Raw genomic sequence first — 17,375 nt, 5'->3', positions numbered from 1 at the left:
CATTATTTGCAAAAGATTAAATATTTGCTCAAATGTTCATGATTTTTCAAAAATAACAGATCTACAAGCCGCGCTATGAGCTTGTATATCTTCTACTTTTGAATAGCCAAAGAAATCTAAAATGACAGAGATGTGTGCCCGGATTGAATGGGTTAATACACAACACAGTGAACACACACACACACATAGACAACACTACGCCAAAGCGGGAGACACTAGTAGACAGACATAGCGACATGATGTCCACTCCACTGAGTGGGTCCAGCAGTCAGCAGAGAGTGGAAAGTGATGATGTCAGTCTGCTGCTGGATGACTTCCTGAGGAAGTGCCCGTTACCACGGCAGCACGTTGTTGACTTCCCTGTTTTTGTTTTTACAGATTTGTGCTGTGATATTCTGCCAGCGAGCCTCTATTAATAGTGTACATAAGCCATTCATAACGCGAGGGAACCCTTCATTATCACTGAGTACATGAGCTATGCCCCAAAGAATCTGTGTGAGGAGTTAGAAAAAAGCAAGCAAAGGAGGGGAGAAAGAATGAAAGAAATTAAGCTTGGCTGTTTAAACGATGACTTAATCTACGTGATGTAAACTTATTAACCTGAGAGGACACACAGTCCAGCTGAACCCTGTTAACTACATGATGTTCCCAGCCCTGCGAACCAAGCTGGGGTCTGAAAGATCAGCCCTCAGGGCACACTAATAATTAATGTCACAATGCTCTAGTATTCATTACGTCACTTAAGCCGTTTTAAATGAGCGTAAGGCAACGAATGAGTGACTTCGCTATAAATGTCTGCAGTCAGACTCACACACACACACACACACACACATGCATAACAAAGCTATTCACACACAAGACTTCCTTCCTTGCAAAATAATAGACCAACACACACGCATTTAATAGACTATCCTTGTGTGTGTTTGCTGTACGCCTGGCAGGCAAATTCAGGCTAACCATTAACATGATAAAAGGAAGTTATGGAGCCAGCTCAGGCTGCTGCAGACCTTGGAGACAGTTCCCATGGCAATAGAAGTGTTGCTAAGAGAACGATGATGGGGGGTTATGCTTCCCATTGAGTGTAATGAAGGAAGCAACTGTGCTGAGCAGAGAACAACATGATGATAAGCAAGTAAGCCACACGGACAAACAAAATAAACTAGACCTCATTCATTCTGTGAATGGAAGGCACACATAATGATAATGTTGAATAGATGCTTGTTCTCCTTCAACAAAGTTATGTAGATTTTCAATACATGACTTCTGCTAGGCCTACAGTATATCAGATCATCCTGTGATCAATTTGGATTATAGTTCCCTCCATCGTGCGTTGTCAGGCTACTATGTCTTCTTAATAAACCCCTTTACTTTGAAATATTCTGCTTGGTTCCTGGTTAAATACCGCTGCAGGGTGATATCATGTGTATCCCAATGGGGTCTAAGAACCCCAGGTTGCAGCTAGCTGTGGTTATTAGCTAGCTACCTGCTGGAAGCGGAAAGGCCTGCATTGTACGTAGTCATCGAACCACTGCTCCTCCATCTCTGCCAGCTCTGTGTGCAGCTCCTGCTGAGCGGAGGGGGTCAATATCTCTGGCACAGGGTGGTGGGGGTAGTGATCACAGGTCACGATCCCTCCAGAGGGTGTCCTGAATAGGATGGGTAGGGACAGGGAGAGGCCTTGCTCCAGTTTAGCTTTGACTAGAACAGGGAGTTTACTGCCCTGTGGTGTCTTAACAGGCCTGTACTCCCATCCCCTAAACAGGCTGAGTAGCTGCTCAACCCCACAGGGAGAGCTCTCGCTTGGCGGGTTGCTCCACAGCAGTTCCCTTCTTGGTGGAGTCTCTTCTGGACCTCGCTCTCCCACTGGCTCTCGCTCAACCTCCTCCACCTCTTTGTGGGTGGTGGAGGTGCAAGTCATATCCACAGCGGTGTCGAGGGATTCTACAGATGATGTCAGGCTGAGGGTTGACCTCTCACATAGGGTCTTGTCATCTTCTAGCCCGGCTGAGGGGGACACCGAGATGACGGGAGTGGCTTCGACGACTTCAGAGATTGTGGGAGCGTCCTCTGCGCCCGTGGCAGTGGTTGAATAGCGGGTGGAGGGTCCGCACGAGGTACTCCTTCGGCCCACGCTACGTGGAACCTTACACACCGCCTCATAGTCAGAATCAGCTACACGGAGAGTGTTGCACCTCCTGCAGCTTCTTGGCTTCTGCCCCGAGTGTGATTCTGAGCCTTGGCACTGGTGTTGATGGTGGTGGTGAGGGGCGGGTTGGGACTGAGGGTCTAACGCCGGGTCTTCCTGATCTGCCCAAGACTCATACACAGAGTAGGTTAGATCTTCCTGGATCATCTCAGTGTATCTAGCATCCTGTATGGCTGACAGGTCCACCACAGGAGAGTCTTCACCCGCCACCTCGACCTCAGTACCTGCCACCTCAGTACCTTCTCCCGCGTCGGACCCGGGCAGACGAGCGTCAGTGTCCCCCGTGTTGTTCTTGCGGTAAAGACCCCCGATGCACTGCCTCAGCCTGTCCTTCTCCGACAGCAGCTTGTGCAGGCGCTCCAGAGACAGGGCCTCCACGCGGGCGATCACCGTGTCGAAGCGGTACATGCGGTCCAGCATGAAGGCACACTTGGAGCAGGCGAACTCGCCGCGGCCGTCTCGGGTGAGCTCGTGGCCCAGGGCGTGCGAGAGCAGCACCTGCAGGTTGAGCTTGGCGGCGGGGTGGAAGATCCACCGGCGCTGGTTGCCGCAGAGTTCTCGGGCGCAGATTCGGCACCCCTCCTTCATCCTGATGACGTCGTGCATCATCACACAATGGCCACTTTATCTCAATGGACGTTTTTTTTTTTTCAAGTGTAGTCTAGTTGAGCGATCGTTTATTGGCCATAAAAATGTTATATGTACAATATGACATTTTGGTACAAATGACAAAAAATAGGCACATGGCCTACAGTAGTATAGGAGATGAATGCAATGTCACAGTACTTCTGTGACAAGCTTCGTGTAGGTGTGTGAAATAGTCACTTTTATATCCTTGGCTGACAACCACAAGTTCAGTCAGAATATTTGGAATGAGGAGACAGGAGATTGCTCAACACAGCCTATGAGGGGAAATGTGCCTTGGCATCGGTTTTTGATCGTTAGAAAAACAATAATAATAACAATAGCCTGCGTAGGATGGGGATCCTAGTGTTCCGACTCCAATTCTTCTTTCAACAAAAGAACCATCATGCCAGAATCATCTACATGTGTTCATTGTCAATTCATCGAAGAAGCGCATCTTCTCCGCATAACGGATATGAAACCGTCCATGATTTACGTCACGCTCCTCCTTCCTTAACGCCACAATGTTACCGAATAGCATGATTATCAATCGTTTTCACACAACTGTCAAGATATCGCTGAAAAACAACGATCCGTTAAATCCGAGCTCGTCGTTACATCGCATGTTCTTCTTCCATTGATTGCCGCAGACAGACAGCTAGATGACAGCATCGCCGTTATAATCCGACACGAACGCGGAATCGCCGGACAAAAATAAATAAATAAATCTCCTACATAATGTCCGCCTTCCTTTAGGCTACAATAACATATATTCACCGGACAGAGACTCGGCGTATTCCGTAATCTTCTAAATAGCGGCGGTTCATCAGAACAGAACAGCATGGGACATGGAGATGTCCATGGATTTAACCAGTGTTGCCAGATTGTGTGAGAGAAACAAGCAACCAGGTCTATGAAAACAAGCCCAAAAGAAGCAACATGAGACCTTAAACCTGTATGTATGCATCAGCTATTTGAAAATAGCCGATCTGCAAGCTCGCAACGCTTGTAGATCTGCTATTTTCAAAAACATCTTGGAAAAAAATGACAACACAAATCTGGTACACGGGTCCCTGACTGGCACAAGATATTTTCAGTCCGCAGACAAAATATACAATTTGAAGTTCTTGACATGAAAATGTTTGAGAAACACTGGTTTAAACACTAGGAAACAAGCCAAAATAAGCAACTACACTTTAGAAACAAGCCCAAAAAAACGCAACCTGCAACTACCAATATTTAAAAGCAACTTTACAAAAGAATAAGCCCAAAGTCGCTTATAATAAGCAGACATGGCAACACTGCTAACGTGCATTCCAAACACGGCACACGGCAACGTTGACAGAAGCACAACCACCCTGGACTCTACCATTCCTAAGCAAATATAGGGGGGGTTGGTAATCCACCCTGGACTCTACCATTCCTCAGCAAATATAGGGGGGGTTGGTAATCCCTGAAAACACAGCTACTTCAATTTGTAAAACATTCAGCTTGAACAGGGTTTATTTTTATTTATTTAAAAAAAAATGCCCAGGTACTATATAAAAAAATAATACCAGCTTAATTTCAGATTCATGGCCCATCTGAATTTAAAGCTGCAGTCAGATATTTATTGCTGTATTCTTGAAAAGCAAGGCTACATTCTTTGAACCAGAGAGAGTGTTCATTTAGTGTGTAGCCTATTCATTCAGTGAATTAATTATTCAGTGTCCAGTGTATTTAACCTCTAAACCCCGGCACTGAAGTGCAGCCCCTACAGTGGCCATTATATTAAGATTGTATTTATAACAATACTAGGTCATTCACTTAATTTCCCCAGGCTAAATGTGCCAAACAAACATGGAATAAAACAGGCATAAATCTTCTCCATCAGGGCTCATTAATTTCACTGCATTGTCTCTATAGAATGAGTTCATGCTTTTCCCAGGGCAAGAATTTCCCATGGACACCCACCCTAATCTGGCCTTCACATGCATTTCAAACAAACTGAACTGAGGGGGTGGGGGGGTGGGGGGCACTGTTGTTAAAAGAAATCAGTGAATCACATGATGTTGCATGCAACCATCTGGACCAAAAGCCACATTCTTAAGAGAAGAAAAAAAGGTCATGACGTTTTCGCCATTAACAGTTTGAGTGATTCTCAAACGACACTGCTGAAAACGAGTCATCCTTCATTACAAAGCGAGGTTTGATGCATGGACATTGAAGGCCAAGCCTTTTCCATGCGCTCAGAAACACATGAATCTTCATTTTTGGTTTCTGGCCATTGCATTTGGCTGGAGACTTGTTGATACAACCACGTTGAGATGTAGTTTGTTTTCCCCTGGGTGTGTGTATATAGACCCCTCCAGGTTTCTCTCTCTCTCTCTCTCTCTCTCTCTCTCTCTCTCTCTCTCTCTCTCTCTCTCTCTCTCTCTCTCTCTCTCTCTCTCTAGCCCCTGTGTCTACATTTGTCACCCTGGAGTAGAGAACTGACTTTGGGAGACACAACACCATAACAGCCATCGGTACTAACGAGACACGCAATCAAATATCAATTAATCCTAATCAGGTAGAAGTACCAAATACTGTCGACTTGATTGCATGTCAGACTCTGTTTATTTCTCCACAAGTGACAGGAATAGCAGAGAGGTGACATGAGAGAAAGCAAAAGAGTCAGAAAGAGAAAGATGAGTGTGTCTCCAGTGAATTCCATCCTCTGTGGTGTGTCTCATATGCTGGCGTGTCAAGTAAACGGCTAATGCCTTATGTACTAACTAGAACATCACAGGCTTCTGTGAAGTCAGTTTCTATGTTTAACAGCCAGACAGAGATGTGACTGTAATAACAGCAGTCGTCAGTGGGGGAGTGAGGCAATGCTGGGGATGACAGTATATGTACTGTGTGTGTGTGTGTGTGTGTGTGTGTGTGTGTGTGTGTGTGTGTGTGTGTGTGTGTGTGTGTGTGTGTGTGTGTGTGTGTGTGTGTGTGTGTGTGTGTGTGTGTGTGTGTGCGTGCGTGCGTGTGCGGAGGCCACACTCCAGTGCATTCGTATGACCTGGATTCTTTCATTAGCCACACGATGCCAAGCGATGCAAGCCAGCAGAGAGAGATTTCAGTCGTAATATTAGGACGTGTTAACGGAGCAGTGAGGTGATATGAGGACAAGTTAGTAAACATATCCCAGTTGTTGTGATTATTTCCCAGACAATAGGACCCCTTCATATATTTGGACATATTGTGCATTTAGTGTTTCTGACCAAACAGGTAGGGCTTGCACCACTTCCCCTAATAAAGAAGAGAAAACTAAGCTTGTGTACATGTGCAAATACTGCTGCCTGTATCCGTACATATTTGCAGTGCACATTTGGTTCCACTAGATGGAGCAATCCGTCCATAAACTGTCCATAATCTAAACAGAGGACTACAGGGGAATGTTGGGAGTCATGTGGTGCAGGTGTATAAAATCAAATCTAATGTGTTTCAATTGATATTTGCCTCAGCAAAGCACCAGTACTGCATGTCCATTCAACAATGGCTTTAGCTCCTGTGTCAGTTACAGCAGCTAGTGGTCTTCTACTGTGGATGTTAATTACTGAGTCACCATAATATACAATTGACAACATAAGCATTTGGCAGATGCTTTTATCCACAGTGATGTACAAAGTGCAAAGTCAGAGTAAATGCCATGAACATTCACCTGCTGCTATTCATTCAAAGGAAGCGGAGAAGTGTAAAAGCGTAATAGCGTTAATACAGTATAGTAATTAATATATTGCAGATAGATTTATAATGTCAGCGCTTCTCATACCTGCATCTCTGTCTGGATGTGCTGTTTCTCCCGACCCAGGTCACCCCACAGTAACTATGGGAGGGGGGGGGGGGGGGGGTTAAGAAGTATTCAGTGACTGACTACACAGGCAAGTAATTACAGTAAAAAAATAAACACATGCATTTATTCAAAAGTCATAAAAGGGGACTTGTGAACTGAACAGTTTTCTCTAACATTTCCAACTAACCCAAAGATTATAGCTAGCTAGGCATATATATTTCATATTTTGTCTTGTCATCATGTCAGTACAGTTACAATCAAGCTAAGTAAACGCTGATTCAAAACTAAGTATACAGGACTGAACTGTCCTTGTCAGCTAGTAGAGAACATGTGTGTTTTATCTTCAGGGAGATGTGTTGCATATCCTGTGTGTACCAAGGTTCCACTGACCCACATTATGTTTATAAATACAGTCAGATATGTGAACCACTTGGCCTATCTGGGGTTAGCTGGCAGTGTGTACAGTTAGACTGGCGCCTCACGTGCATGACTGGTTCCAGCAAGTCATGACTAGGTGTCACATACGTAGATGTATCATATGTGTGGACAAGTCTATGATTTGAAAGGAGACATGTGTGGGACAGTACACAGTAAAGTCCATTTGGTTACATTTGTACACTCTCAGAGTTATGTTCATTTATGTATAAATGAACACTGAGGATTTTAGTGTGTGTGTGCAGCTGTTTCTGTATAGGTACTGTGGTATGTCAATTTAGTTTAGCTTAGATTGATTTAATTTAGATTTGTTAAGTGTAATAGATTCTAAAGCATTGTTAACATTGTATACATTGTCAAGAGAGCCGGTGGGCTTGTTTAATCTATAAATAGAATCAAGTTAAGGCCAGTTCAATATAGCAGATATGTTTTGTTGTTATTATTATTTTGCAAACATACCTCAGCTTCCCTTTCTTTCTTCTGGAGGGACGAGGACAGGCCATGAACTTTAACCTCAAGCTCCCCGACCTGGAGGCCTAGTGAACTCTTCTCCTGAGTCAATTCCTCGATCATCCTGAGAGAGAGAGAGGGAGAGGGAGAGGGAGAGAGGGAGAGAGGGAGAGGAAATGCTTGTTAGCTCCACACATTACACACAACGTTGACTGTACGTAAAGCACTGGTGCAATTATTAATGTGATAATGATTTGTATTGCATGTGGACAGTGGTGTGTTCTAGGTTTTTTCGGAGAGCATACTATAATTAATCCCTCCCACACGCACGGCACGTGCACATGCACGCATATGTACACGCGTGCGAGGTCGCTGAATGAAATAACCGCTCTATTGTTGAGTAGTTAATGTGTGAATTACTTCGAAACACCAATGGCCAGTGGTCATTACCACCTCAAGACAATAGCCACAAGGCTATTTGAACAGAAGTTTACATTCTTACTGCCCCCAGCCCGTCCTCCTGCGTATCAGATACGCTTACTCGGACGGTTCCTGGATGGCTACGCTTGGCTACGAAATCTTTCTGCAGGTCACACTACGTATATAGCGTAACACGGTAGAAGAACACACCACTGCATGTGGATAACATCTTCAGTAGCATGGACATGTTGTTAGCCACCTGTCTTTCTCAGCCAGGGCGACGAGGGCGTGTTGATTGAGCAAGCCTCCACACTCCTCCATCCTCTCCACCATCTGTCTCTCCAGGGCCAGGCAGCGTTGAGACTCTGAGTCCGCCAGTGAAGCCATCTTCTCAGCATCGCCCCGTGCTAGCTGGGCCTCCTACAGTAAGTGTGAACATATTAAAAAAATGTAAATATTAAGTACGTGTACATGTGTGATGCATGCATGTGTGCATGTGTACAGGGTGTGTACCTCCTGCAACAGCTGGACTTTGGTCTCCAGGAGTTCTTGCATATGGCTGATCTCCTCCTGCCTCTCGGCCAAACGATGTTGCAACTCCTCCTCATTCTGATAGGATATGGTCTCTGCCGTGCACCTAAAGGCATAAAGTGGTCAAATAAAATGTTTGTAAGACTTTGAATATACGTAGAACAATTGGATGACATGATTAAAAATACATTTATACATTATTATTACAATGCGAAAATACGAACTAAATATTTATACAAATGAGCACATCAACAAATGTATCAGTTGCCATTTTAGTATTACCCTCAAATTATCTTGTGGGAGACATCTAAAGTCCTTGGCTTGCAGGAAACCTAAAAGCCACTCAATAATACATATATATACATTTAAAAAAACGGAAAAAGAAAAAGAAACAGCCCTAAGTGGAAGATGGGTTGTATTTCATTTCCCCTCAAACAATAAACATTGATCCTTTACTCAAGCCAGGTCACTTAGCCAGCCAACTTATTAGTTGGGTCAGGGTGTCAATTACCCATGGCACATCTATTTCTGGTGTCTTATGATATAGATACCAACAGATAGATACCAAGTCAGCAATATATTTTATATATTTAGATTATAGCTTCCTGCGCAAAGTCCTCTGCGTTATACTGCGAATACTGGGGCATAATTTCCTTTCCTTCCAGTTCCTAGCATTGTTGTATCAAGTCAAGAGCTCAATTACTTTAAAAAGAGGTTACTCAATCTTGGTTTTGAGTTAACCGTCATTAAATTAGTATAGTAAGCTGCACTTTGAATACAAAACGGTATTCGTTTGAAATCTGGTAATTCACACGATGCAAATAATTCTATGCAGCATTTCTTGTCCCTCGTCATCTGTTTTTCTGTAGTGTAAATAAATCAACAAACAATAAAACACTTAAGTAGGTTGAACCTTCCCGAACTCTCCTGAAAAAGGGGAATCTGAAGGGGAAACTGCTCTTGACCTCCGGTGTGGAGTAAAGTAAGGGTCATTATAGTAAAGAAACTCTGTCACTACTCCTTACTCAGCACCTAAAGGACTGCAGCCTAAACAGCCAACCAGAGGGTCATACTCAAGAGAGACTGCTTTTTCACCTCACATCTATCAGTCCAGCCTCCGTTAATGACTCTAATGATAAACAGTGGTCAGGCAGTTTATTTATGGAACGGTATGACCAAGAGAGAGAGAGAGTGAGAGAGTAAGAGAGAGGGGGTAGATACTTGGTGCAATGGAGGTTCATTTCAAGCACTAGAATTTCAGCCCCTTTTCATTGTCTTGACAAAGTGCTAAACTGATGAATTGAACTAATAATTGCCTAAAACTGTTCACAGCCTTGATTAAGTGAGGTAATAGCTTGTGCCCAGTTCCACAAGTTAGGATGATAATCAATCAAATAACACGCCAGAGGATATGATTGTGGTGGAGGTTGATTTGCTCTGCTTTATGCATTACGCAAGACTAACAGACAAATTAATGGACAAAATCTAAATGAAATCCCCTCTCTTACTCTCTCTCACTCATATTTATATACTGTATATATTTAAGTTGGAGCAGTTGGTCCCAAATGTGTGCTTTGATTCGAAGACAGACAACTGACCACACTGACTGACTCACTGACAGACTCTATGACAGGGAACACACATTCTTTAGTGTGGATGATTGACTCAAGGGTACACAGCAGGCAGCTTGATTGCGGGCCGTAAATTCATAGGCAGCGTGCAGTGGACGAGACTCATATTCTGAGGAACACACAGCTGTTTCATAAACAGGTGCCGGGGCTCAGATAGTGTTGTACTCAGCACAACAAACTCCTTCCTCCTGTAGAAACAGGTCCTGTTTTTCTTTTACCAGCAGAATTTTCAATTTGTCATAATGTCTGTGTTTGACTATGGTGATGTGCTGTACATGCATGCTTCAATCTCCACATTTAAGCCTCTTGAAACAGTCTACCACAGTGTCAGTGCCCTACGTTTTATCACTGGTGATGATTATCTCACCCATCACTGTATTTTATATGATAAAGTGGGTTGGCCATCTCTCGCAGTACGTAGAGAGCAGCATTGTATTTTATTTATTTATAAGGCCTTGTGTGGTAAGCTTCGTTTGTACCTATCTTCGCTTTTAGAACCAAAGGTTACTGGACATTCAACACGTTCACAAACACACATTAAATATACCAGTCCACGGAAGAGCAGTGAACAAGGAAAGACTGCTTTCAGTTATTATGCTCCACACAAATGGAACAAACTTCAGGACTGAAACTGGAAGACTCTGCCTCCTCTCTCCTCTGTTCTCACCCTTTCACTCTTTCCTTTCTTCACCTCCCTTCATATCCCCTGTTCACATCCTGAAACCGTCCACAAGCCCACTTCAGTGGTAGCTCCCTACATGGCATTCCACTGGGCTTTATGCTGTGTTCTGACAGCGAGGTGAGTCTGCAGGGCAGCGGGCTACAGTGTGTGCTGAGAGGCTGACGGCCCCGAGGGCAGCTGCACAGCAAAATCCAGAGTTCCAATTCAATTCTTAAACTTAGGTTTTTACTGTGCAGGATCTGCTTTGGACACAGATGAAGAGCCGTCTGCAGTCTGGCGATGTATAGCCTGCTGCAACCCTCCTGATTTCGTGTATAAAGGGGCGGGTGTAAAGAGCCGGCGAGAAACTGCGGCTGATCCCATTCGTTCACCGATCTGTCCGTCAACCCCCGCCCCGTTAACACAACATTACGAGCGACGCCCACTGCACTCTGGTTGGTTGGGTAGTGAAACACTTCCTCATACCCAGTACGGGCTATCGTTGGGCCAGGCTTTTATTTTTTAGCAAAACTAAGCAATAAAAGCCTGGAGATCGAGGCTAGGCGATGTATAAATGAGACCAGTTTTACAGTTTTGGGGGCGGTTGGGTTTCTCAACAAAACCAAAAAAAGAAGGAGAAAAAATGTGAGGCATTAAACATTTAAAAGACCTATTTTTAAAGTTCTAAGGTTTATAACAGCAATGCACTGTGAATGCAGAGAGCCTTGCTGAAGAAGATGTGTAGGAAGTTAGGGAAAACGTGGCTATTTGAAGCACAGAGAAGTTGTCTATGAGGTGAGAGAGGAAAAGTACTCACACAGCATCGTCCAGAAGCTCCTGTCTCTCCTGCAGGTCTTTCTTCAGACTCTCCACCTCAACCTTCAGCTCTATGTTCTAAAAACAAAAAAAGGTATAGAGTTTCATTAGCTCAATTATAAAACGCGTATAGTCTGAATTGGACATACTGTGATATGTATTTATGAGAGTTGGTTCTGGAAAGAGAGAGTGTATAGGGGGTGTTATGTCACAACTGTGTGTAATATGTGATACGTATACAATTTTGCAAGGTATATCAAAATCCTTTTTACAAAGTTATTATTTAAACACAGTGGATTTTGTTTTGTTTTTCCACGATTCCCTTGCGTGTGCACCACTAGAAGTCATACTGAAAACAGAGCGGAGGGTTTCCTAAATCTCACATGCCAGAGAGAGACCCATATCTCTCTGCGCGCAGCAAAGGCTATAAATAGAAGAGTGGCATATGAACACCTGCTGGTCGGTCTCTTCACCCCCACCCCTACACACAGCAACATGATCACTTTTAACATTCTGCACTGGAGCATAAGGTAGCAACAAGCAGGTTAGAACTGCATCTGTCCGCTCACGTTTAGGTGTTGCTCTGTGGGGATGATGGATTGACGGCATAATGTGTGCCGTGAGACTGGAATTACTGTGCGGCGGTTCACTGGTGAACTTCCGAGGGTTCATGTTTATGTGTATATACTGTATACTGTGTATATATAGTAAAGCACATTTGCTGACATACTGGCACGCTTTCATGTGCACGCTGATGTGTAATGCAACCAAGTCTACAGGCGCATGCATGCGTACAATAATTCAAGGCCTGGGGAGTTTTGTCAAACATAATGTAGGTCATTGGGTTTTTAATTACCAATAAAAAAAGGAGGTCAGTCAGATAAGGGCAGCCATGACTACTACTCTGTGGTACCTCTAGATACTCTGACCTTTATTATTATCTTGCCTGAATCCATGACCGGAATCTATTATTACCCATATACTTTTTCTCACCTAGTTGTACAAAATGTTGATCCAAATCTGAAAAACATGCTATTGGTGTCCTGCATGCTTTCTTTTTCAGAATGAGCTAACACTATGGTTAGCACAATAATGAGGATAAGCACTGGGGTTTTCCAAAAACAAAACCCCCAGTGCTCATAAACTGTTGGATGTAACTGCAAATCAAACCAATTACTGTATGATTTTGCATTACAGTGCCTATGCCCTTTTCTGCACTGCAGAATCTCCCCATGTCACGAGAAAAAGCTAATATAATAAATGGATAATGGTATCGTGATAAAACACAATCCCGATAATGCAGTCATGTCCAATGCTGTCACCAAGGAAACTCAAGGTTTCTATGTTCTATGAGAGCAGAAAGTAAACATTGATAAAATAAACACATCATAACCACAACACAGATGGTCTGTTCTTCTGGGGTGTCAGTCAAGAAAGGGCAAAGACATTAACACAGAGATGATGTTGCCAGCTTTATGACACAGAGCATAGGATCAATCATTCAACTCAGGCCCACTGCTTGTGTGGTTGTATCATTCACACGCTAATAATCGGAGTTTAATTAGCTTCATATGGACGGAGGATATTAAATCAGTATGTCTTTATTTAGTACTGGTATAGACAGGCTGTAGCCCTTGGTCGTCCGCCAGTGGCTAATGTTCAGATGAAGCCAGGAGAAAAATGGTCTTCACTGGCCATTTGAACTTGAGAAATTGGTGACAGAATTCCGGGTGAACTGAATAGCCTTGGCGTTCCAGTGCTGTAAACAAGCACGCGGCTGCACTGGAGTGCATTTGATTTTGTACTGGAAAGAGCATACATTGCGGTCGGAGAAGTAGACACAAAGATGATCATGTACCTGACAACGAGGACCAGAGGTACTACAGTATATAGCCTGATGGGTGGTGTCTACTGAAATCCAATTGGCTGGCTTGCCGGCCCAGCTGCTGTCACCGTGTCCTTTTCAGTCAGTCCTGACTAGTCTCCACTCTCTATCATTTCTGCATAAGTTTATGTGCTGATGTCATTTAACAAGTGTAGATTAATTGATCAGACTGTATGCTGGTTGACCAATCATATTGTTAACATATTATGGTTATTTGTATTTTATTCTCAGCACTAGGATTGCTGTGGCCCTCTGTTCAGATAGCGCAGGCGGAGCTACGTGACTGGCCGTTTGTGTGGGCATTCAGAAACAGATCTGGGACCTGCTGTCAGAAAGAATACCTTACCTTCCAGACCGACAGCCTTGATTAACAACAAGAGAAGAGCTGCACTGCACACAGCATCTGTGTGTTGTTGACATGCAGCTGCAAGGTGCTGCATTCATACTGTACACCAACAATGTCTCAGCGGCATCTTCCTTTTCCAAAAGTTTGGACATTTTTCTTTTACTTATGATATGAGGATCATGCATGCATACAGTATACAGTACACCCACTCACTAAGGAACATAATACAACATATACTGTATGGACACAATGCATGCACGCAAACACACACACAATAGTAGCATCTCTCTCACCCTCTTGTGCACATTGTCGCCACTCTCCTCGTACTTCTGCTGGATCCTCTCTTCCAGGAAGTAGATCCTCAGCTTCAGGCTGAAGTTCTCCTTCTTCAGGTCATTGAGATGCTGTGAGATAGTGCGATAACCAGGACAACCACCGTTAGACATGTCGTCGGGTGCGTGTTTAGCAGGGGGCTTCACCGCCCCCCATTCAGCACCACATCGTAGTAGTCGAAGCGTGGCTAAAAAATAAAAGGACCAACAGGCAGCAGAACAACAAAAAACTACAATTCTAACAATGCAATGTATAAAATAACAGGTGTAGAGAGCAGACTTCAGCTCTCTGTCGTTCCTCGGTAACCCGAAGAACGGACTGCCGGTCAAATTTAGTTTGGATGTGGTGGAGTGAGTGGGGGAAGGTCAGGGGGGGCACAGGGGCAGTAGAGGATTATGGGGGGGGGGGGGGGGGCTTGGGAGGTGGGTGACTGTTGGATGTTTCTTTTTTTACCACCAGGAAGTCAAGCCAAGAATCTGAGACTGGAGAGAGACAGAGAGCGTGACGTATAGATAACAGGCACAAATGCTGGTCTATTGTTGATGAGTAGACAACACTCAAACTCATGAATGCTGGGGGGGTGCATGATCGACATCAGGGGCGTAGCCACGGGCGGGCATAGGTAGGCCTGGTCCCACCCATTTGGTTTTTCTGCCCACCCAAAAAAATATATATATATATAATTCAAATGTTAAATTTTTAATTTTTAATATCATATTCAGCCATTTTGATGACAGTGTATATATAGGTATCCGAAATCCGTCAAAAAAAGTATAAAAAAACACTAAAAAACGCAAATCTTCTGGGCACACACTAAAAAACCCAAATTTTCTGGGCACACATGCACGTGCCGTGCCCACCCGCAACTGCCGAGGCCCAGCCTCGGCTAGCGTTCTGGCTACGCCACTGATCGACATGTCCGAAACACAGAGAGTGATTGGTAATTACTACTGCTGAACTGGTGTGGTGGTTGCATGTTGTCTGGACAGTGAAATAGTCAAAGAGAGAGTATGGGATGTCTTCTAAGCTCGTACACTGCTGTATGAGCCTATAGGACACAAAAAAGCCTATAGGACACAACTGTTCAGCTCCCCCTCACGGTGTGTCTCCTAAAAGAGAATCCACTCAGGCCTGGAATGAATGACAGCTGCTGCAAGCCCCCCGAACGTACAAGCACACAGAACATAAGTTTGGTGTTCATGTTCATGTTCATGTTCATGTTCAATACCGCTCTTGGTAAAGAGGTGAATTTGGGAATAGGTTGTAAGGCTAGTGTGGAATATACTAGTACATTGTCTCTCTGTAAGGGGCTGTTTAGACTTAAGGCACATAATTTACCAAATGAATGTACTAATCAATAACTCTCATGTACACAATTACACATACACATCTATGGAACATATTCATATTCATATTCAAAACACTACATAGACAGATTGTTTTCATAGTTTCATGTGCGAGTAATGCATCAATAATGTGACACAGGATCATGAAGGTTATTCTAGATTGTAGATTTATTGTGGGTTCGCTGCAAACTTTCGGGGTTCAGGAGTCCTTGTTTGTCAACATGTTAAGGCATAAGGGAGCGGACAGACGGACAAACCATGGAGTGGCGCTATAGCTCCACTCTCCTATTCCTATTCACCTGAGCTTATGGAAATCTAACTCTTAAAACTTCAGAGAACTGCAGTGATCCGCAACTATTTATAGTAGCCCCCCCCCCCCCCCCCCCGCCCCACACCCGGCTGTCACTGTGGAACGCTGGACTGGGAAACTGTGATCACACGAGCAGGGCTGCCCCGTGTATTGAACACATGGAATGGGAGACTAAATGACTAAACGACACAAGCATATCAATGAATGCACAAGTTGCGTACTGTACACAAGACACAAACAAACACCATTGCACACCACACTCTAAGCTAATACATCAGACAGCTTTGGATCTTGCAGTAGTAGAAGTAGACGCACACACGCACGCACGCACGCACGCACGCACGCACGCACGCACGCACGCACGCACGCACGCACGCACGCACGCACGCACGCACGCACGCACGCACGCACGCACGCACGCACACACAGGAATTCACAGTTAGAATAGCTACACCAACTAATACATCTCTATACCAATGACTGAAAGAAGTGGATTACCTATGACAATCCTTCCTAACAGTGCTTATGCAGCACTGCACTCAAATCACACAAAAACTGTACCCCCGTTCCAGCATCACACGTGGCACACAAGCACTGCACCCCTCAATCCAGCATCACACACACCACACAAGGCATATTCCAACATAATAATTTATGTTGGAATACATAATTCAGAGCTATTAGTCAACAGCCAATAACCGAGAGCTGAGAGTGAACACAAATATACTCTCTGTGACAATAATGAATAACATTTCATTTGGCAGCTGGAAAACACACTGACCACAGTAGCCTATCCAAGCCCCATCTAGTTTCCCATGTGTTTTGGAAAACGGTTAGTATGAGAAGACCTCTGATTCAAGTGGACATATACATATATTTTACACATGCACACGCACGCACATGCAAACGCACACACACACACACACACACACACACACACACACACACACACACACACACACACACACACACACACACACACACACACACACACACACACACACACACACACACACACACACACACACACACACACACACACACACACACACACACACACACACACACGCACACACACACACCACAACATACATTTATATTTAACTTTGTAACTTTATATTTAAAGTAGTTTTTGTTCTCATTATCCTGTGAATGTACTTTATGAATCTTGAACACGCACACATCGTCATCGACAAGCTGAGGACTGAAGAGAGACATTTCTCACGCTCCAACATATAGAAAGGAATTATAGGCCTGTTCGGTGCTCTCAGAATAGTGCAATGTTGAATCAGTGAGAAACTTCAGAAGTTTAGTCCAAAAAGACAGATACAAGACAATCAAGTTACTTTATGTGCTTCAATGACAATCTGATGAAAACCCACCATGCATTGAAAAATTACTCCTTAAAAGAAAGTCTTGTATCCATGTGCTCCATTGTTCTACTTTGGACTAAACCTTAGAGGTTTCTTCCTGATACATGCTGATGACTTTACTATGTATGTGTGTGTGTCAACTTGCCTTGGGTTTTTCCAGGTTGGTAAAGGGAACATTTCAATGACAATATTAGGTT

At 44.0% G+C, this 17,375-nt stretch overlaps 1 protein-coding gene across 7 annotated transcripts in view; it reads right to left on the bottom strand.

The window, feature by feature from the left end:
- Positions 1–17,375, bottom strand: part of pde4dip (phosphodiesterase 4D interacting protein) — a 95,891-nt gene that overhangs the window by 42,236 nt on the left and 36,280 nt on the right. For 2 of the 7 annotated variants that reach the window (XM_080431816.1, XM_080431815.1), the window contains 6 exons: positions 14,110–14,220; positions 11,587–11,663; positions 8,460–8,583; positions 8,206–8,366; positions 7,536–7,650; positions 6,621–6,674 (listed from right to left, as the gene is read on the bottom strand). In XM_080431816.1, coding sequence (XP_080287942.1) covers positions 6,621–6,674; positions 7,536–7,650; positions 8,206–8,366; positions 8,460–8,583; positions 11,587–11,663; positions 14,110–14,220 — 642 coding nt within the window. Of the gene's footprint in view, positions 1–1,483; positions 3,642–6,620; positions 6,675–7,535; positions 7,651–8,205; positions 8,367–8,459; positions 8,584–11,586; positions 11,664–14,109; positions 14,221–17,375 lie in introns of those variants that run through there. The other 5 variants (XM_080431811.1, XM_080431812.1, XM_080431810.1 and 2 more) reach the window with 3 other exon arrangements.

Source organism: Gymnoscopelus braueri (genome assembly GCF_963280865.1).
Source record: "Gymnoscopelus braueri genome assembly, chromosome: 6".
NCBI classification, from domain to species: Eukaryota; Metazoa; Chordata; class Actinopteri; order Myctophiformes; family Myctophidae; genus Gymnoscopelus; species Gymnoscopelus braueri.
Note: the sequence above shows the minus strand (reverse complement) of the source record. Positions and strands in the feature narration are given on the sequence as shown.